The sequence below is a fragment of the Rhipicephalus microplus genome, chromosome 4 (assembly GCF_043290135.1).
Source record: "Rhipicephalus microplus isolate Deutch F79 chromosome 4, USDA_Rmic, whole genome shotgun sequence".
NCBI classification, from domain to species: domain Eukaryota; kingdom Metazoa; phylum Arthropoda; class Arachnida; order Ixodida; family Ixodidae; genus Rhipicephalus; species Rhipicephalus microplus.
Window position 1 is genome coordinate 115,084,300 of NC_134703.1, and position 21,683 is coordinate 115,105,982.

Consider the following 21,683-nt stretch of genomic DNA (forward strand, 5'->3'; position numbering starts at 1 on the left):
ACCACACTGGCCAAGCGCAAACAAATGATAAGCATTGTAATCGGAAAAGGCGTCGTGCCGCGGTTGCACCTAGAAGCTGCGAGAAGGAAACCATGAACTGAGCGACTGAGCTTCAGCTTTGGATCGTCTGCGGCTCAAAAGCAAGCCATTGGCGAATAAAAAGCAGGGCAGCCTCATTGCCATCACTATCGAGCAATAGCTGCGCCCATGCTGGCTGAACAGCAGCGGTATAGCGGCAGTTTCTGGTGGTATTAACGCATGTTTTAGACTTCGTTGACGCATTTTCAGGCTCTGAAAATGTATCGAAATGTTGAAGATTGGGTTTACTGCATAGCAATAAGTATCTGAGCCTGGAGTTGCATCGTAAAATTTCGTTGATGCGGGACGATCGAAGAAAAAGTGTTCGTTGTCGTGACAATATTTATTCATTGACTCCTATGGACTGCTGTTAAGGGATCATGAATTTTTCGTTGTAGCGGAAATTTCGTTGAAGCGGCGTTCGTTGTAGCAGAGTTTAACTGTACTTAAGTCAATTTATATGAAAAAACACAGTTATACTGTGTGAAGCCAAATTTGTCTTAGTTGGTGGGTATTCGGTGCAAAAGAGTATTGAATACGCTTGCCAGAAACATAGGATAGGATTAGTGATAATCTCAGGTGTTCCGATTTTTTTTTTTTTTTTGGTCTGTACAGGAAATTTCGCTGCAACAAAATCCTGCGATAGCGAGCTGTTTTGCGTGTGCAGTCAATTTCATTGCAGGATTTGAGCCTAGTAGTCTTTCACCGCTAGGATGGTTGAGCGACAGAGCCAACAGTGCCATTCTGCATGCATATGCGCAGTCATTGGTGCCGTGTGTGGCGACACGTCCTGCTGTGGCAAGCAATGCGGCGGGAGCTAGCCGTGCCTCTCTGGTTGGTCCAGCATCGTTTGCTGTGGGCCTACCAGCCTGCGGCATGGCCAAAAGTGGCACACCTTACCTAGGCATGGGAGCACCCACTCACCCTGGTGCAACAACACCGTACGGCGATGGTTCTCCAGGAGAAAGAGTGGCGTCCAGTGCAGATGCTTCGTCTATGGGTAAGAATTGCCTCCCAATTTTCTTCATGTGATCTGCTCTAACAGACTGTTGCAAGCAATAGCACTGTGAAATGGTGTACAGAGCTTGGATATATGGTTAACACTTTGCAGTCCAAAACTCCTCTATAGTTTCCAGTCGTGTTGGTCAGAAAATATTTGGCCAGTTTTGTGCGCAGGGAAAGAAAAGTCACAGCATATCCACGGAGTCATTAATGATAAGTGGGGCGAAGCGTCTGTCAGCCCGTCCGTGCTTCCGTCTGTTCGCGCGACCATCTGTCTGTGTTTTTCGTGCGTCCATCCGTCCGTCTGTCTGCTAGTCTGTCTGTCCGTTCGTCCATGAGTACATCTAGTGAACACTCAAAGTGCCGTCATCTCCCATCTCGCATCCCCTGTGGCACATACCCACTCTAGAGCAAGTATGTGCCGCCGGTGGCTACGTACTACTACATACGTACAAAGGATGGACAGACCCACGCGGAGCTCTGCCCCTAAAAACTGCAACAAAAGCTCTTTGGTTTATTTTTGCAGGTCATTCTGCCTAAGTTGTGCAGAACTATTTGTGCAGTGGGTTAAGCCCCAATATAACACCTTCAACTGCATTATGTTACACATTAGCTATGGAGGTGCAAGAGGCTTGAAATGCAGTGTGCACATTTGTACATTCTTCCTGAACAGGAAACTAGCACTTAATTTTAATCACTCCAAGGTGCTGTGTATTGCTGCAGAGGATCGTTTTGCTGGAGGCACTGCAATATTCAACGTTCATTCGATGTGCTGCATTCCAGTACTAAAAGAATCCACTTTAGCCTGGATGTTACGAGATTGACAAATTCTGGACGAGTCTTCGTCTGAAGATTGACAAAATCTGGTGCAGATAGGTTTTCTTTATTATGCAGTTTCAGCACGAAAATTTAGTGAACAAATACAAGGCGGCAATCTGCATGAACGTACACGCACACTGGCGGAAAGCATGTCGTGACAGCGTCCTACCTGTTAACACCTCCGCTCACTAAGCAGCGGCACATTGTCTACCTTTCCGGTGTGAGACTCGCGGGACAAAAGTGGGCGTTTCAAAAAGCACACGCCTCCCAGCTCCCTGCTGGCTTGCGATTTCAAACCAAAAGCTGAAGAGGGTGGTGCAGGTGAGGAAAATGCCTGGTTGCTATGATAACAGCCTCGTGTGAGGAGGAAGAGGAAAAGCAGCAGGTGCTGATAAGCGGTTTGCTTTAGCGCAAGTCGGTGGCAGCGGCGAAAATATCTCGGGGAGCGATTCAGTTGATGGGAGAGAAGTGATGACACCACGCAGCAGAGAGAGAAAAGTGGCATCTCGTGAGTGGTCAGCGGCACGCAGGAAAGGGCCGTACCGCCTGTGTGTTTGTACCTTGACGAGTCGTCGTCCGAAGATCTTTTGTCACCATAGTCTTGTACACTTACAAGCAGCGCCTAATCTGATATCTCAGCCGTGGCGACACAGTTACGACACAGCTGTGCAAAAAGATCTTTAAAATCACAAAGCTACTCATTGTCTGGCCGTGCTTCATGCACGCGCAGTGAAACCACGAACACGCGCAAGGCGTCAAAAAGCAAGAGCGAATGGCACGGGTACCATGTAATATTCAGAAAAGTACTCTCCGTATGCAGCGCCAGCTTGAAGTGTAATAATTCGAAGCAAGGGTTTAACCTGTATATACCCCAAAATACCAAACAAGCCCCCCACCCACCCACCCACCCGCAAGAAAAGTAGAAATCGCGGGCAAAGTGGAGTGCTATTTGTAACAGCACCAGAATTCAAGATGGCAGCAAAATTTTCGTGCCAAAAGAAAAAAAATGCAGTGTGAATAATTAGAATTCTATTCAATGAATTTTATGTAGGCCCAGGATTTGTTGTAGCTTTTAAGGGGGGACATGGTACCTGAAGCTTTATTTTTAATTAACGAAATTTTGTATAAATACACAGGTATATGTATTTTTTTATACCAATCTCTAAAATGTAATTATTTTTTCTGTGACTCATTATTGAACCTAATAGTCAGATTTCAATTACTATTAATTGGTGTGACAATAGATAAAAATCAACAAGGCAGAAAGTTATATTTAATGCATCTATACAAAGCAGAATTGATATGGATTGAACTGCTGCTAGCAGTTTTCAAATCCAACTAGTACTATAAGCAATTTAAGAGCCCATCAAAGCTTTATGTTTACACTACAGATACTAATGAACTAGAACAAGGCAGATCAAAAGAACTATGGAGGGAGAAAAACAAGAACCTGCTTGCAGCAGTACAAGCTTTATGCACTCAGCATCACAGAGCAAAAATATATATATATATATATATATATATATATATATATATATATATATATATATAACTGTAGGTATTCTAGAGCTTGAGATATTTTTGCACCAAAATTAAGAAAAATGCAAACAATGATTTATTCACAAACATCCTTATTATTATTATTATTATTATTATTATTATTATTATTATTATTATTATTATTATTATTAGCTTTTCCTAGCTGTAGCTGGTTAGTATCCTCCTGGCACATAGTAAGAAGCAGCAGCTGGTATTTGCGAAAAAAGGGCCTTTATAGCTTCAACTTCGTCTGTAATTCTGCTAGATTCGACAAAATAAAGTTATGCTACGGCAAAAATATGAATTTGAAAGCCGGGAAATGTTGTGTAGTAGTGCGAAAATACCTCCACATTTCAAAATTTTCATTTTCCAAAATTTGTTTTTTTTCGTGATTTTTTCGTCCCGAAGACCATGTACCCCTTAATCGCTTTCAAAACCATCAAAAGTCTCTTCCGTGTCAGTTGCAAAAAAACAGGTTGCAGCATTCCGCTTAAAGTTTGCTGCGGTCGTCTGGCACCACAGCTCCAAGATCGGCCAGTCTGCGGAAGACCGGAAGGCACTTGCTTCCTCCTAAAGTGACATTGGTAGCCACAGGAGTGGCCACGTCAGAACTGGCAGCAGTACCACACATCTCTCCTCCAGTGCCCTCTCTTCTGTCTCAGTGCAGTGGTCAGGCGTCGCAGCATTCTACCTTTTCCGCCAATGGCCAACATCCCACCTTCACCTGAGCAGGCTGGCTTGTCCACCTCTGTCTTCAACTCCTGTGGTCCCTTTTTTTTTTTTTATGTCGAACACTTTAGGAGGGCAGGCTGTCATATGCTGTGGTCATCGTTTGGCATAATGCAGGCAAAACCAGGTATAGCTTAGCCATTTGTAGCATATCATCTGTGGCAACTACAAGGGTTTGCTAGCATTTTTGATCTCATATTAAAACGTTGACCAGACTTTGTTACTGCTATAACCTATGCACCGGGCATCAGTGATCATTCATTACTTTCATCTTCAATTAATGCATCCTGTCCAAATAGAGATAAAAAAGGAAATGATACGGGACTATAAAAAAGGCAAAACATGATTAACAGTGAACTAGCAACTTTTGTAGACACATTTTTAAGCAGTTTTGATACCAGTTAGTGCAGTCTAACTGGGATACGTTTGCAGCTGAAATTGAAGTACTACAGTAAAACCCCATTAATTCGGACTTCGTGAGACCGGAGAGAATGTCCAAATTAACCGAGGGCACGAATTATCGCAAGTATGAACAAAATACTTGAAAAGTGTCTCCTACACCATCAGGATTTCATTTCTTTAAAAAGTCTGTGATTGCGGTTTGCTTCACGGACGCAATGTGTGACGAAGTCACAATTTTGCGAAGTTCCTTAGTCCCCGCACACTGTCCGAGGAAAGCATGCATATGACCTCCGAAACGGCCTACGCATGCGCAGCCTTCGTCTTTGTGTGGTGTCGACACTCGTTAGCTTCACTTACGTCTTCGTCAGCCAATTTCTCTTCGCTGTCCAAGACTTCGGCGACGATATCGCTGTCGGTCACTGTGCCGGCCATGGCAACATCGCTGTAAATTGCGAAGTAATCGCCAAGGGGCACATTAGCTGGCATGATGCTCACATAGCGGCCGTCTTGCTCTTCACCGGTTTCCTCATCGGCCACCTCACCCGGATCAGCAGCTTCGTGCTTAAGCCACTATGCCTAAAGCTGTTTGCGACTACTGCAGGCGGTGTGTTGTTCCACACCCACACGTATGTCAGCATGTGGATTGCGCTTAGCAGGCTTACTTCGTACTGTTTGCCCGACTCCATGCAGAGCAACATCTGCTCGTGTAACTGCCTTTGATAGCGGCTTTTCACGAACTGTACGATTCACTGGTTTGTCGGCTGCAGAAAAGCCGTTGTGTTTGGAAGCAGGAATAGCAGTTCAATGTTCTCGAGCCTGGACACCTTCATGTGCGCACTACAGTTGTCTAGCACACACATTTTCCAAGCCGTGGCCACAAAGTGGCGGTCGAGCTGACCCAGTCAGGCTTGAAAGAGTTCGGCACTTATCCAAGCCTTTCTGTTCAATTTCCTCTTGAAGTCTTAGAGGTTGTTTACCTGGATGAGCTCTGTCTACGTGGATTTGCATAAAATACACTCAGTGACAACTTTTCTTGGCACTGAAGGGAAAGATATGGAGGCGGACCTTCTGCACATGTAGTACTACGCGAAGTAGTTCGTAGTGGCGTGCGTCTCGTAACGCTATAAAAGGTGGCGGGGTCGCACCATCGGCGTTTCTTGTAGACGCATAGGCCGCTTAGCGTTAGAGGTGCACGTAAAGGCGGGACTTTTTCGCACGTTGACAAAGGCGAAGTCACAAATAAATTAAAAGTAAATACAACTGTCTTAATGTTGAAAGCTCCACGCAGAAAATAAAAGGAGAACTTCTATTCACCAGAACCCAGCGAGCTCAGTGCTTACTGTCATATTGAAAAGTGCGTGACGCCATCTGTTGCAAGCGCGGCGAAGCAACACCCTCAATTGCCACGCGAGCAGACGCTCTCCAAATCAAACGCGAAACTTCACAACCCGAGTGTGGCTGTAATCATGTTTCACGCTAATCCTGTGCTGGAACATTATGCTGATTTCGTGTGAAACGTCGAGAAGACCTTTCTCGACAGTCCGGAATGTCTGCAGCACGTGCATTGCAGACTGCGGAAGCAACGTCATCAGGTATGTATTATCCAACTGAAAGAAGCGCGAACAGCATTAACTGCGGCGTGCCTTGGCTGTGACAAGGCAGAATTTTTGCTCTAAGCCGGCGTCAACGTAGCACTAAAATCTGGCTCCAGCTTACGCTCATGCACCGCATGTGTATCAATCGTCCGTCCTGCTGGGCACTCGGAACACACACACGGTACAAAAGTGCCAGCCAGAACAAGATTTTAAAATGCTACGGTGACGCCAGCCGAAAGCACATGTATATTCGCCTAGTGACAGTCAAGGCATGTCGCAGTTCGACAGAGTCGAAAGCCATGCTTTTTCCACGCCGTTCAGATCTCTTTTCATCGCTATAGTAGACGTTACAATTCTACTAAACATTCGCGGCGCATGCATCCACGTGCGAGTCGTAATACGTATAATCTATTATTGACATGTGGCCTGCGAAAGAGTACGGCATTAGTTTTGTGCCGTATACTGCAGGGATACTGCACGTAAATTCCTGCTGTAAAGTAGAACAGCTAGAGTCATGCCTAAATAAGCGCAATAAGTATACTACTCACTGGTACACTTCACTGGGCTCGTAGTTTTTCCTGCTGATTGCGATTATATCGTATAGAGCGGCCGAGCTCAGCGTTTTTCATTGCGAACGGAAATCTGTGCCATTGCAAAACACCGCACCGGCGCGATTCCCGCGATGCGCTGTGAACTTCACAGACAGTGCTCAGCAATCTCTTCCTTTTGCGCTGGTTGTTGTCGCATCAGATGACAGCGCAGTAGTACCCAGATGACATTTTATACGCGAAGCTGCATGAAAAGACGCTTTTTCACATTTTAAGCTCTCAGAGCCACTGCATGCCATGCTAGCGAGGCGCGCTTTGGCAGTTCCAAACAAATTATGGCATCTCTTAGAGCGAGGGTATACCACCAAAGGCGCCTGGGTGCAAGATACGCGTGGTCTCATCTATATTTCTCGGTGAAAATACAGTTGCTGTTGTGGAACTACATTCACTGGCGGTAGGATGCCCTCGATTTGACTCTGTAACATTCGCTCCAATCAATGCCAAGAAAAGTTGTCACCGAGTGTAGTTAGGTGCGGACGTATTCCGATTTTCGGCTTGCGGCAACTTTTTCTGGTTGACATGCAGCTGAAAATCGCGTTCCTTTGTTTGCGCTGCTCCTAGCTGCAGGCCTCAGGTGCGCAAAAATAACTTTCATGTGATGTGAGCTCTTATAATGAAAGAAAAATGTCACCATTTGTGCTTCATCGGGAACACATACAATGTACACAGGTAACTGCCACACATGAAATGAGCCTGCATTAACTCGCATTTACATATAGTTTTCTTAACAGGATGTGCTCCATCACCATTTTGCGACGACGGTGTAGCTTACTCTTGAGCATGTTGCCAGCTCCGCATATGTGGTTTTGGTTTTGTACTCAGTTGTGACGCTATTTGAGTGTTTTTTATTTTCTACAATAGTTTAATCTAATTTCCTGCATTAGCTACAGCTAATGTGAGAAAGATCACATAGCCAAGGAAAAGCCGTAGAGAGGCTTTGTATTGGCTATGTGCTTTTGCTTTCTACAAAGGTTCACTTGCAAACATGCAACTTTTTTTTTTTTCTAAGGAAATTGGGGGATGTGAGATGCAGTTATAATTGGGGTGCACATATGTGAGAACTGATCACTACAGGGGCTCAGCTGCCGTAAACATGGTGCAATTTTTTTTGCATGCAGAAATGACTAATACATAACTAATGCCGTAGCACATAAAATATGTGAGACACGGGACAATGTAAGGGACAAAGGGGAGCGCTTCCCTTGTCCTGTGTCTCACATATTTTACACGCTACGTCATTAGTTGTCTTACCAACACGCCCAACTTCATACTCTAGACGACTAATACAGTTGCCATTTAATGATCCAGGCATGCCTCATTGTTACGACAGCTCTGTGGTATTTCTGCTGGCCTCATGCACATAACATATGATGGCTGAAATATCACAAATTAATTAACTGTGGTGGTAATTTGGACCCCAGCTTGGCCAAAGTGATGATATGGCCTCGGAGCCAAATAGATATAGTCGTTAATTGAAAGACATGGCGGCCCAAGGTTGAAAACAAGAACAAAGATGAGACAAAGAAAGCCAACTCGCAACCAAGTTTATTTTCCTGAAGCATTCGCAATATGAAGGTTCTTGGTGGACATGCGTGGAACTATTTCACATGCGGCGCGTGCAGGAAAGAGCAGACAAGGCATCAAACTCGGATCGTAACAAGAGTATTTGAGAAACAGCAAAACCAAATAAATCGTGATAGCATCTTTCCTTAGGAAGCATACTATGTCACGGGTTTTGGCAGCAGGCAAAGCGGTTGTTGCGCATCGCGTCAAATGATTGATGAAGATGGCTATGCAGCTATGCTATGCAGCTGTCCATATAAGTCAATGCCAATACGGTCGAAGGGCCTGGCCGGGCACGCGATTGGTTGGAGACATGCTGAGGAGGAGCTTTGATTCGTTGGCACTGTCAATGTACTTGTGCACAAAGGTGTGCATCCTTCTCTTGAGAAAACCTCGAAAAAAGTTAGGTGTATGTTTAGAACACGCCCGCATGTGCACTTTGCGGGTCAGTGTAGAAGGCTAAACATATTTTAGTTCAAAGATGTTGAGGTATCACCAGCAACCATTTGCGGCAGTCAGACGTGTAGTGCGTGCGATCAAGGAGGCCATCGCGAATCTCAAAGTGAGCATCTCGACGACGCAAAGCACGAAAAGCCAAAGCGAGAGACAACGGGTTGGAAAGAAATTGGAGGAGGGGCTCTGGTGAAGGCATCCTCGGTTTGCTCGGACGCCATGTCACAGTCAGCTGAGAACAAAAGTACATTGTTCTTGGTGGATAGGCCGGCAGTGCTCTCAGTTGAGACAGGTGAGCGTGGTAGGGCGGCGGCATCAGTGTGGTGGCGGCTAGGCCCGAGACATTGCGGATGTCAAAATCTTTCTACTGCAATGCCCAGCGAGGTAACACCACATCAGCGATTGACGTCATCGGCGAACGTGATCGGTCGCAACGCACTTTCGCTTTCTGCGAAGCGTGGTTGTTTGTTTACTGTTTGCTGCACCAGCCCCTGGTCAACCCTGTAAGCGTCAGGTGCGAAGTGTAGACCACAAACGATCAGGTCCCCGACGTATGTCGCTAGATGGCCGATTCGCTTCAACCATACAGCGTGCAGGGCCCCATCGTGAGGCACCCGGTGCCGACGCTTCTCCGCTGCACAGTCGCTCGATTTGCAGCCGACGACAGAGCAACCCGTGTTGCTGATTTCAAGGGCGAAGTAAGTTTGTACGTGCGCACAGGCGCTGTAGTTGAGCAAGGAGTGTAGACATTCACGCGACAACTGCGAGGCTGGTTCTTTCACCGCGGTGCCAAGAAACAAGGGGCAGTTTCGTAGCTGTAGGTGGGAACAGGAACTGACATTGACTTCACTCCTGTTTTTTTTACACCTGATTTAGACAAATCAGCGAGCTGCGTGCTACGTCACGTCGCCGATCGCCGAGTTGACGTCACTGCGTGTGCATGTGGTCAGGCGTAGAAAAGATGGGGGGGAATTGTTTTTCGAAATAAAGGCTCCACGCGGCGTGCAGTGCTCTAATATTCAGAAAACGTGATCGCTGTGGTCTATTCTACAAATCGCCGATCTTGTATGAGGGGTGTAACAAAAAAGTTGGAGCCTGTCTACTGGCCCTTTAAGCCATGAGCAGGAATCGAACGTACGACCTTCGAATTAAGGCAACAGTCATCAACGCAGAAGCAAATTGACCTGTTCTTCTTCTTAAGGGGGCAGACTGGTGTTAGACATATTTTTGTTTATTTCTTTAGTGATCTTGATCAAACTGCACATCATTATACAGTTTTTTCTGCTGATTTCAAATATTTAATTAGTTTTCCTGTAACTCATCTTGTTCCTGAGAGAACTTTTCACCCTCTATTGTTTAAGGCCTCCATAGAAAAAAAAGTGCTTAATTAAAAGTGATATTTAAGATAGGCCAACCTAGACTAATGATTATAGATTGAAAGTATGCAAGAGCTTTTTGTGTTTAGGCCTTTCTTGGTTATTTTACAGCAAAATTATCTATTCATTTTCAAAAGCTGTTGGAATTATGTTAAAATTTTGATGAGTAATTAATTAAAAAGGCTTGTGCTCTCAATTCTGCATTTATACTTGCATTCTACACACATACAGGTTTCCATTACAAAAAAGAATTATTGTTGTACTTGCCCTAGCTGCAAAGATATTGAGGCCTCAAAATTGAACAGTCGTAAATTTACTTTTTGAGAAAAAATAGGAAACTGAAAACACACAGCTGCTTCAAAAAGCAACAATCATGATGTGCAGGTTTTGCAATCCTCATAAAGGTGCTCATAAATTTGTAGAAGAGCTTCTAACACAGTCGCCGGCAAATTATAAAGAAGCCTCGAAGTCGGTTCCCCGTTTTTTTTTCAGGTTCTGCATGTTAACAGCGCCAAGAATCTGGACAGTTGGAATGACATTACAAAAAAAAATACTACTTCCCGGTGTGTGAAAATTTGCAGAGATAAAAAAGTGCTTGCAGAAATCAAATATGTCATTTTTTAAAATTGAATTTTTTTTCGCTTTTTGGTCCCAAAGACCAGTCTGCCCCCTTGAAGAGACACTAAAGAGGAACATAGACTTCATTTTGATTGGTAAACTGTGCTCAGGGGACTCCAATGCCAATATGTACCACTATCATGTGTTCATTATTAGCGCAGAAAATAAAGGTTGAAGATTTTTATTTTTAAATTTCGTGCCAAAATCTTCGTGTGTGATGTAAGAAATTTCAAAATGTATTCTCGGTATTTTCGTAACATCAGCTTGATGAAATTTCTTGAAACTTCGTGTGCTAAGTCTATACCGCCCACAAATTACAATGTACTTCATTTTTATCAATTGGAAGCTGCATAGGACCCAGTAGACGCCTTCAAAATTTCTCACGTTGCGATATTTGGTGTGGAAATCTCAACTCAAAGTGGCGTCGCCACCCACATTTTTGCTCGCCTTGTCTCGCTTACTAAGCGTGGTGCTGCGGTATGAGTGGTGTTTTGGGGATCGTGCAATTGTGCCCTACTACTACGCGAAAAATCGTTTTGCTTTTTAGTGTCCGTTTAACGAGGACAACTAGAGATGCCTACGGGCTGATCGAAGGCTGAATGACACCACACTTAAGCATGTCAGTTACTTGGTCATTGGTAATCTATCGCTCTGTTGGAGATGCAAGATGTGGTCTTAGTCGCAGTGACGCATTGTAGCAGTGTCCATGAGGTGACTGACAGCAGATGTACGCCTGAGGGAAGCATGCTGGCAGTCGAAGCGTGAATGGAATCTGTCGAGCAGGTGTAGGAGCTGGGTACGTTGAGGCATGGAAAACAGTCAACGTGTCGGCGATGGAGCGGCTCAGGACATCTGGCGTTGTCGTATGCTGCAAGGAGTCACAGGTCACTCCCATGACTTCGTGTTTGGCAGTGGAAGCAGTTAGCACGTCAGTGATGGTCGGAAGTTTGACACCACGGACACACCCGACACACTCTCCATGATGCAGTGTTGGAGGACGCGACAACAGGTTGGAAAAGGGCAGTTTGCTGAGCGACTTGCTCACGAGTGACAGTTTTAACGAGCAGGTACTTCGCCTCCGAAACGTGTGGAGGCGAAGTGTTAGCACAGCCAAAGATTTTCTGAATCGCATGTATCTGCAAACAGCTTTGTCGCCCACTGATAATAAAGTAGCAGTTATTCTGTAAATTCACAATTTTTTGCATCATCTCAGATGCATCGGTGCATGCGCCAGGACTAAAGTCGTTTTTCCTGTGCCCAATAAACCGCGTTTGACTAGCGTTTGTTCCTTCAAGAAGACTGAGTGCACTAAGGAGTGAGCATCAAACCACTTTCGTTGATTGTTCAAGAGGTACAGTTTCATTCTGCTTTTGAAGTGGACGATGCCTTAATGATAAGCTCCGGAAACATCATTACAACGTGTCTGAAATTAAAGGGTAGTTTTTAGATGCATACCCTAGATCTGGCCACTTTTGATCTGGTTTACCAAGAGTGTTAATATGTGAGCAGAAGTGGAAATCGGCGAACCCGTGAGATTACTGAGGTGGAATTGACTTATACGTTTGGTGACACCAGTGTTCCAAGACCGTCAATTGCTCTTTCTTGGGAAAAGCTGCTTGTCGTGTCGTAATAAGAATTTCGTGTGGATGACACATTGTGGTACGCCACACGTTCGTAGCCATATACGGAATTGCTTGTTTTCATATAAAGTATTGTTCTGAGTCGGCACTCGTGTGTGTCCTATGCATCTTTTGCGTGTTCATGCTGTGTTATTAACTAGCCCAAACCGGTACCCTTCTAGCTTAAACGGACTGAAGGGGGTGTGAGGTTTGCATCTCAAGTAAAAAATAAAAGATTGGATATGCTGGAATTGGTGTACATGTTTTGTTGAGGTGTGTTTTCTGGTGCATTTTTGTTGCATCTATGTGCTATGACTGACCTTGTGCTTTGGCTGATGTCAGTTTGAACGTTGGGTCCCTTTGGTTCATGTCCAAACTTCCTTCCATCATGTGGCCTTAATCAATGCTCACGTTGTGCAATATAAATCAAGTAGTCTTCCACACTCACTTTAGAATGTGAACGATAAATGGGAAGAATGATTGTTAGTGTTATTGTTGTCAGTGGTTTCTTTGTAAACAACGGCGACTGAGCGCGGCACGTCGTAGTGATTTAACTTAGCGACTTTTTTACTCATCAGCTTTTCCTCCCTTTGCAGGTCAGTGGTTGCTCACAGTGGTTGCTCACATGTCACTTCCCTCAGTGAATGCTTGCTTCTTGAAGATTACTAGGAGCACATTTTCGACCATCTTGAATCCGGTACTTTAGTGTCGCCTATTCAAGCTTTGTGAAAACTGTCTTGGCTTGCAACAGCGTGGTGCACAGATTAGATTTGTGCATTTTTGATTCCTTCAATCTTTCAAAGCTTTCGAACAGTAATTTCATGCATTTCCAACTTACTAGTGTAGCGTCAACTCTCAGTGGCATTGCTAAGTCTACTTTTGAAACTGGCTAATCCAGCAGCACTTTTCGAATCCAGCTGTGGTTTCTGGTATATGTCTGCTTATTTTTCAATTGTAGCTTTTTTTGCTATTGGTGATCAAAGTGAAATGCTATTACGACAAGCATCTGGCATTGCTTGTTTTGTGTGCATCTTGGGACTGCACGGGCTTGGTCAAATTTGGAATAAGATTGACTGATGACATGCCTTCTTTATTTAGTGGTGTTCTATCGCTGCACGTACTGTGAGTTGTAGTGGCCCCATCCAAACTTCATACATTCATTGCACATGTAGTTTGCTGTATAAGCTGGTTTTCATTCTTGGTACTAGAAGCGTGATAAAGATGAGTAATGCGGCTGACAGTGCTCTCTCTGTCTCCTTTGCTTTTGTGCTGTCTTTTGCTGCCCTCGTGAAGACTGACTTCATCAGGTAGTGGTGAAGACATTAGAAGTAACTGCAAAATTTTATCTTGCTTACTTAGGTCGTGCCTTCCTGCATGTCATTCACTCAATGCAGAGGATCATGTTCTGCGTCATTCTGTTGGATGAATTCAGAGGTTGCAAATGCATGATCAGTTGTATTCCAAGGTTGCTGCATCTATTCCTCGATAAATTATGTTAAGAGCCTTCCACCAGCCGCATCTTTGGGGAAATGGTGTCACGTCATTCGACCTGCACAGCCTTGTTTGATGCTATCAATGGCTCATGATCTGTGCCCATGGTGAGCAGTTCCTGCTCTGTGAGGCAGGCCTTGCAATAGCCAAGCTGTCATTGTCATTTAGGGAGCATGGGGGTGTCTGGAGGAGAGGATGGACAACATCATCATCAGCAGCAGCGCCATCGCGGGGGAGCTGGCCGCAACGGGTCGCGAACTCCAGCTGCTGCAAGTCAGCCAGCCTCCACTGTGGCTGCCATGGCTGCCCTGTACCGGCATTCGCGGGGCCTCTCTCTGCTACCAGGTGAGCAGAGAGGGGGAGGGGTTAGCTGCATCTTGAAGTTTGTCATTCAAGAGCAATGTCAAACAGCAAATTTATGGTGGCCAAAACTTTTCGGACAGCAGTTTGGTTGCCAGCGTTTCCTGGATCCTATCTTTCCTTTACTGGTTTACCGGCCAGGAAAATTGATTGGCCTTTCATGCATTTGCCACTGCATTGCTGCACTGTGGAATCAGTTTAAGCAATAATCAAATTAATTGTTTTGCACTATCATTGGTTATGCAGTGTGTGATGGCAGGCTTTTGATAGAGAAGGCTGGCCCCTTTAATTCATTTGTGTGAAGATGTTTTCGTACTTTCTTTGTCTTGGGCTTGTGGCACCAGCTTCCATTGGTTCATTGTTTGCATTGTTCATGCAGCACCCGAGTTATGTGCTGCAGCACTCCTGTTGATTGTGTTGACCTCACAGAGTCAGATGTGTGCCCTGATAGCAAGTGCTTATGATGATGCTCTTGTTAAGTGTACCAAAGGTGTACAGCTGCAGCACTAGCATGTGGACATACATGCTTCAAATACTTGAATCATCATGACACTTCTCCTTGTTAGCACAGAGTTTGCATTTTTCAAACATTATTCTTGAGGAACATGCTTCCAGTAATGTTTCCATTGGCTAAAGCTTTGGCAAGGTGAATGAATGCTTCGCTGCCAGTAATTTCTCGTGGTGCCTTATCTTTTGTCTTTCCTCCCTGTGGCGATTAGTCTGCTAGAATGCTTACTGACTGATTGAGGAATTGTAAGGGATTAACTGCTTGCATGCAAGAAATAAGCAGCTACTGCATCTTTCTGAGACCCTACTTCAGGAAGTGAATTAGTTATGTCTTGGGTAGAACAGTTATTCAATGCATACAAAAAAAAAAGAAAGAAAAGTGGCTTCAATGTTACTTTAACCCCTCGGTGTTAGAAGAGAGGTGAGCATTTGCAGGCCTGCAAGCACTCAGTCTTCCCATCATTGCCCCCTCACACCCCACCCCACTTCGCCACAGACGTGCGGCTGCTTGGCCATCCACTGCAGCAGCATCACGACGGGCCACCACCAGCCATGCTGAGGGGAGCACTGCGGTTCGTGCCACAAGCTCCACCTGCCCCGGCCACCTTGGGGGCTCGTCCACCCCGAAGCACCCGCAGACAGCCACGAGCAACACCCCGTGCCCCCTCCAATCCACCCAGCTCGGCCCCCATGCCCACAGCATCTAGCACAACTCCTGGTATGAGGCCCTTCCTCCTTATGCCACTAACAGGCCGTGGTAATCTCCACCTGTACTCCACAAAATCATTGGGGCTTGTGTACTGAGTGGACAGTGGAAGTTGGTTGTAAAACAAAGATGATGTCCTCTCTGTCGAATCTGACGGATGACCCACAGTGCTAACTCAGCAGTCACAGTGTTGTTTGGTCACCGGCCTTCGTTTGAGAAAAATGGTTCCTTGCAGCCATTTTTAAGAGGAGTGTCTGGTTGCTTTGATGCTGGTAATCTTTTTTTGAACCTTGTGGCACCAGATTCTAATGGATTAGTGTTGGTGGGGTCACAATGAAGGTACACCTGGGTGCTTATTTTAGGTTGACATTAATAAAAAGCCCCGGGTTGTCAGAGTTAATCTGGAGTCCTCCACTATAGCATGCCTCATGATTATATCATGATTTCGGCTCATAAAACGTAGGAAATGAATTTCTGAGTCTGTCATAAACTTCAGGTCCTGATTCTCAAGTGATGACATATTCTTCCAGCTTTTGATGTCTGACAGCCTGTTGTCTGTACAAACTAATGCTGAGGCAGCATTTGTGCTTGATGTGTCATCAGTCTGTGAGGCACCACACATCTGAGGCACAATAGGGGGCGACATTAGTTTTCACTAGTGAAATCCATTGAGTTAACCTCGCACGATCGCTGTCTTAAAGCGCTAGTTCCTCGTCGGTTGGGACACTTCATTTGTGCTGTGTTCTCACGTGTCGTGTCAGGTCACGTTTGCACTTCCTCAGCATTGCAGTCACTTACCAAAAGTCATCCATTGAAGATCGAATTTCAAAGGGCTGAAAGTGTGCCTGCTTTTGAGTATCACTTTTTTGTATGTGTGTGTGAAATGGGAGAAGTACCATAGTTGACTTCAGAAGTTTCCTTCAGCACTGCGGAGGCTACAGGGCCCTTAGAAAATAACTCCAGCAATTTTTCTATATACACTGATTTCAATAAAACTTTGAACACTCATTGGTAATGTCGAGGTATGTGCCAAATTATACAGCCATAAGTCGATTGGTGTTTTAGAAAACCAATTTTAAAAAATTTGGTAGCCGATTCTGGAATCGCACTTGTAAATACAGGCCATTTTTTGTATGTATGTGCCTACTCTTTCAAAACTCCACCTCGCCTAGCAGACGGATGCAGCGCACGTTTTTCAGTTTTGTCAGCTCCATAAGGCATATTACTTGTCGTTGACGTCTGGTGCATGCACAATATTGAGCAACGAGAAGACAGACTCGGGGCACGTCAGATGCTTCATGCGCCGGCGGGTCTAAATCAAAAGGCGACGCTTCCGCATTCAGATAGTAGCTGCAATCATCACTGAGCTTGTCACCGGAGAGATCATACGAGCTGGAACAGCTTTATTCCACATGATATGACATCGCCAACATTCTTTTCGCGTGCCAGCAGGGGCACGCGTGCTGTGTTTACACTCTGGCCAGTCGTGGCGGTGTGTAGTGCATTTCATGACGTCATGGCATACAGGTTTCGTGAAGTCGTCCGATACCCACCACGGAGGATGGAGGAGCTCCCTGTTTCGGTGTATGTTTTGACTCGTCATTCATAGCTTACTTAAAATTATTGACAAGTGTCTGGACCCTAGCTGTTGCAGGGCTGTCAATACTATTTGAAAACGACATTATCTCAGTATGATCGAAAATGTGCCGGAGTTCCTCTTTAAACAATAGGCAGGGTAAAAATCCTTCGCGATGTATTCGTCCGCACGATGTTGACTGCTCGGCATCTCCCAAAGTCTGTGAGCACACATTCGGCAAGTAAAGTTAGCAGATGGCAGCACTCGGAGGGGAGGGGGGAATAAACTCAATTGATACCGAATGGGACCGCAACGGGGGGGAACAACATGGTTCCACCTATCGCAGCTGATGCCCTCTGCCTTAAATTTATGAAGTTGTTGTTGTGTGCTGTGTGGCTCTCAAGTTCTGAACTGACTCATGTATTTGCTTTATGTCCTGTCACTTTGACAGGAAAAAGTTTAGCTTAGCAGAGGTGACTAAACGAACGGCCGATTTTACTAATAACAGCAAAATGTACCTGGTGCTCCATCCTCAGCATGAGATGGCTTAAAGCAACTCCCTCGATAGACTCTACCCCCCTTGCTTTGTTGTGCTTCCAAGACTTTGCATAGTGCTACTGAAGTAGCAGGAAACGTTGTTAAAGTGACACCTGATGTTGCCACTTAATTGCGGCTGCCAGCACAGTGAGCGAGTAACAAGTGCAAGTTTCGATCAAGACAAGATCTTCAATATTGCTGAAATGCTTCCCCGCGGCTTGAAGGATCCTGTATAACTATCTTGTGCACTGCCGTCATTGTTTTCTATTCAGCTTGAGTTGTGTTCCATGGTACTGGCAGCATAAGTGACATGGGTGAATATGAAAGCTTCCCTCTCATAAAAGGTGATAAAACAGTCCCTTGGACAGGACAAAGACAGACAGACTTGGCACTGACTAACCACTAAAGTTGATTGCAAATCAACTGCATTATAAAGAAAGCAATAAAGTGTCCAGACAACGAAACATCAGCAGAATGTATGCATGCATCTCAAACAGGGCACACAACAATAATAATTGTCTCAGTCACCTCCTCGGGAGGCTGTTGCACTAATTCTCAGTACAGTGGAACTTTGATTATACGTCCCCCGGTTTCGCAACGACCTGCATTTTACGACGAATTGGTTTGGTCTCGGCAAAATCCCGATAGAAACTGTGTATTAAAAACTTTGGTTATATGACGGAGTTTTACGCCAACCCCGCATCTTACGCCAACTTTCGGATTCTATAGGGGGGGGGGGGGGGGAATACCTTTACTCGAATCACATGTTGACCAAATATTCACGTGTGCAAAATATGAACTTGCGTACTCTAAGGACGATACAAAAAAAGTAGTCATCTTCATCGAATGAAAAATTTCTTCTCCCAGAATTTTATGCACTTTTACATACGCCTCAATCACCTGCATACGTATCCGGGGTCGTTACCCAGTCAAGCTCTATCCACATAGAGCAGGTTCAGCTGACCAAAAAGCTGATTTCTTCACATTTTCGGCCCGTGGAAACATTTCCTAGTCGACATGCGGCCGATCTCCTACCTCTGTCACACTCGCAGTCACTGGTTTGTGCTCGCATAAGGGCACGACGCAGCTGCTTTCTCTGTGCAAAATTACTTTCACTTGACGTCAACGTTCATACAGGAGGACACCACTAGTTGCTCTTCACGAGGCAACAAATTACAACGCACACAGCTCAGTCGCGCACGTACGCATCATACATAACTGATTGTCCGTCGTCATTATGCGATAGCGACGACACTGCATCTGACTATTCTGATGCGAGGCTCACGACAACACGGTCTTGGTTTCGTTTTCACGTGCAGGCAATTTTCGGGCTTTATGTATCGATAGAAAGATGCACGTTGGATTTGATTGTTTTTAAGGCTGAGTTTAAAGATTCGCTCGGACCTCCTTCAAGTAATTATTGCTACCATTAGCTACCACTGGCAACAATAATTTGATCTACCCTCATTGCAGAGGCAGAAGGTCGTGCCGTGGGCTTATTCAGGCAGTCTGTACCTGTTTTTTGGGCAAGGCTAAGTGTCGTGGTCTATAATCTAATTTTTTCGATTATACAACGCCCGGGTTAAACGACGGTTTTGGGTGGTCCCCTAAAAGTTGTACAATAGGGGTTCCACTGTAAGTATTAATTTCACTGCTGTACTATTAATCGAAGGAATGCTTACACAAGAAATGCCATATTGTCTTTGTGCAAACCAGAATGTGTGCACAACATCCATGTCACAGTTACTACAATTAACGTCGGCTTTTTCATCTGCTGGTTTTCATTAAGGTTGTGGGCACAAGCCACACATCGAGGAAGAGCATGCAATCGATGCACAGAGAGGCAGAGACTCACTAGCAGACTAATCGCAAGTCATAGGTTCCTGTTTGGCCAGCCATCGTTGTCTGCACCTCTGCTGACACCACCTGTACACCAAGCTGTACATCCATAGGGGTACTGAAAAGGTCTGGGGTACTGCATGAGAATGTTTTTTTTTATTTCGTGTTGTGCACATAGTGCCGCTGAACTTGGCATGGTTGATTGTGACTGCCTGATGAACTCTTGTGTGTATGCTCAAATGCTAAAAAAAGTTTTGTGGGGTGGGGAGGGGGAGTGGTTTGGGGTCTTAAAAAAAAAAAAAACATGAGCATCTGCAAGGCCATGAAATGTAATCATTAACAACAGAATTTTAGCAAGCAGCTTGTTCAAAAACAGTACATTCACTAAAAGTCATACTGGTTCTCTGCTTTTTTTTTTTTTCTTGGGCATATATTGACCTTCCTTTTTTTTTTTTTTTTAAGTTCTACAATTGTACCATTTCTCCTGACTCAGAGGGACATCTGATCTTGGCCACAGCTAAATTGTATTACTTGATACCATTGTGCAGTTGTGTCAAACACATGATTGCAGGTGTCATAATCTCGTTTCCACATTTGTTAAATTGTTAGTTGTGGTCCTTGTTCCTTGAGTCGATGATTCACCAGATGCATTAGGTACGTGCCTCTGGTGTCATCATTGCTTAGGTTAGGACATCACTCATTGGTCTCTTTACTAGAGTCCCTGCATGCTGTTCAGTTTAGCACATCTACTGGATTGGCTGTAGCAGTACGAAAGCTAAAAAGGTTCGACATGCATATATACGTTTGGCTAGAGCTGTGTAAATAGCAAAATTTTGGGTGCATAGTGGATTCGAATAATAAAGTTTGAGTCTAAATCAAATCGAATAATCTTTCAAATACTTTGAAATGAATTTACAGAAAAAAAGTTGTGAAGTATCCCTAAGCACGTCTTAAATTATATGCGAAAAAACTGGCTCTTCAACAGCACAACCAAGCACCATCGTTTTGAGCTCATCAGGATAAGTATTTCTCCATTTTCAAATTTACCTCTTGGCTAACTCTTCCAATCAGAAACAAGTGTATGAAAAGCAAATGTTTGAAGTTCATTTCGAGGCCTCAGATTGGCTACCTCCGCCATGTTTCTCGAGCACGCCTCGCCATTGGCTTGATTCTCGCTCAGGAAGGACGTCATCTTCTGCTCGTGCATTGCAAAGTTGGTGGTCATGGTTTTTGAAAGCTGCGCTACTTATCAGTGCATTTGCACATGTTATGAGTGTTCAGGGGTCGAGGATTATTTTGAACGTAATTATGGTTTAGTTTCGTGGCTGCCAGTGGAACCTCAGTTATCAGATTGCGATATTGTAGTGCAATCATGGCAAATATCACAGATGCACGTTTGCTGTACTTGTGGTTAGAGGTTCCGCCTATCAGCACTTCAGACCTCATCATGACGACTCTGTACTCGCAATATAGCATGAAGTACTTCGAAGCAGTGGGCACCACGGCCATGCACATGTCGACCGAGCTTACTGCTTGGAGCTGTGGCTAGGCCTAACTGCTCTCACGGCTCAGATGTACACCGTCGTCCTTTATGAAAGGGAACACGCGAACGTGTGGCCTGCGTTCTGCGGCGGTTGCCAACAGCACTATCAACTGGCAGCAAAAGAACTCACGTTCGATTACAGCGTCATCTGTTGCTAAAAAAAAAATTAAGAGCTATGGCCGGTAGGCAAGCGCTGCTAGATTGCACTCCATCTCGGCTCACGCCTGTAGTGCATAGTTCACTGCCAACATATCAAACGTTGTGCCCGACCGCGGTGCAAGCTGCAGTAATCGCGCCAATATCGCTCACCGCGTGAGGGAACGTAATCTAGCAGTGCTTGTCTACCGGCCATGACTTGTTATTTTGCTTGGTCATAGATGACGCCAGAAGCGAACATACTTTTTTCACTTCTCGGTTGATGGTGTAGTAGGCAGCCGCCACAGGGCACACGCCACGTGCTCGCGTGTTCCCTTTCATAAAGGACGACAGTGTACAATAGAAATCTAGCTGGCAGAACTTCGTGAGCAAGAACATCGCGCAAGCGAAATGCAAATGCGAAGAAGCTGCAATGCGCCTTGTTGCAAGTGTAATGAAGAAGTGCACCCTGCTGAGCTCCGCAGTCGTATTGTCATCGCTACACAGGAGTGGCTCGTGCAGGACGTTTCTGTTTGCTTTACGTAGGCCTACAATTGTATCCTGTCTAGTATTACAGTATCTGCTGCA

At 45.0% G+C, this 21,683-nt stretch overlaps 1 protein-coding gene across 13 annotated transcripts in view; it reads left to right on the forward strand.

The window, feature by feature from the left end:
• The window catches only part of LOC119172307 (uncharacterized), a 97,594-nt gene that overhangs the window by 68,874 nt on the left and 7,037 nt on the right, over positions 1 to 21,683 (forward strand). For 9 of the 13 annotated variants that reach the window (XM_075893573.1, XM_075893566.1, XM_075893567.1 and 6 more), the window contains 3 exons: positions 841 to 1,078; positions 14,061 to 14,237; positions 15,256 to 15,477. In XM_075893573.1, the coding sequence (XP_075749688.1) occupies positions 841 to 1,078; positions 14,061 to 14,237; positions 15,256 to 15,477 (637 nt within the window). The remainder of the gene's footprint in view (positions 1 to 840; positions 1,079 to 14,060; positions 14,238 to 15,255; positions 15,478 to 21,683) is intronic. The other 4 variants (XM_075893577.1, XM_075893576.1, XM_075893579.1 and 1 more) reach the window with 2 other exon arrangements.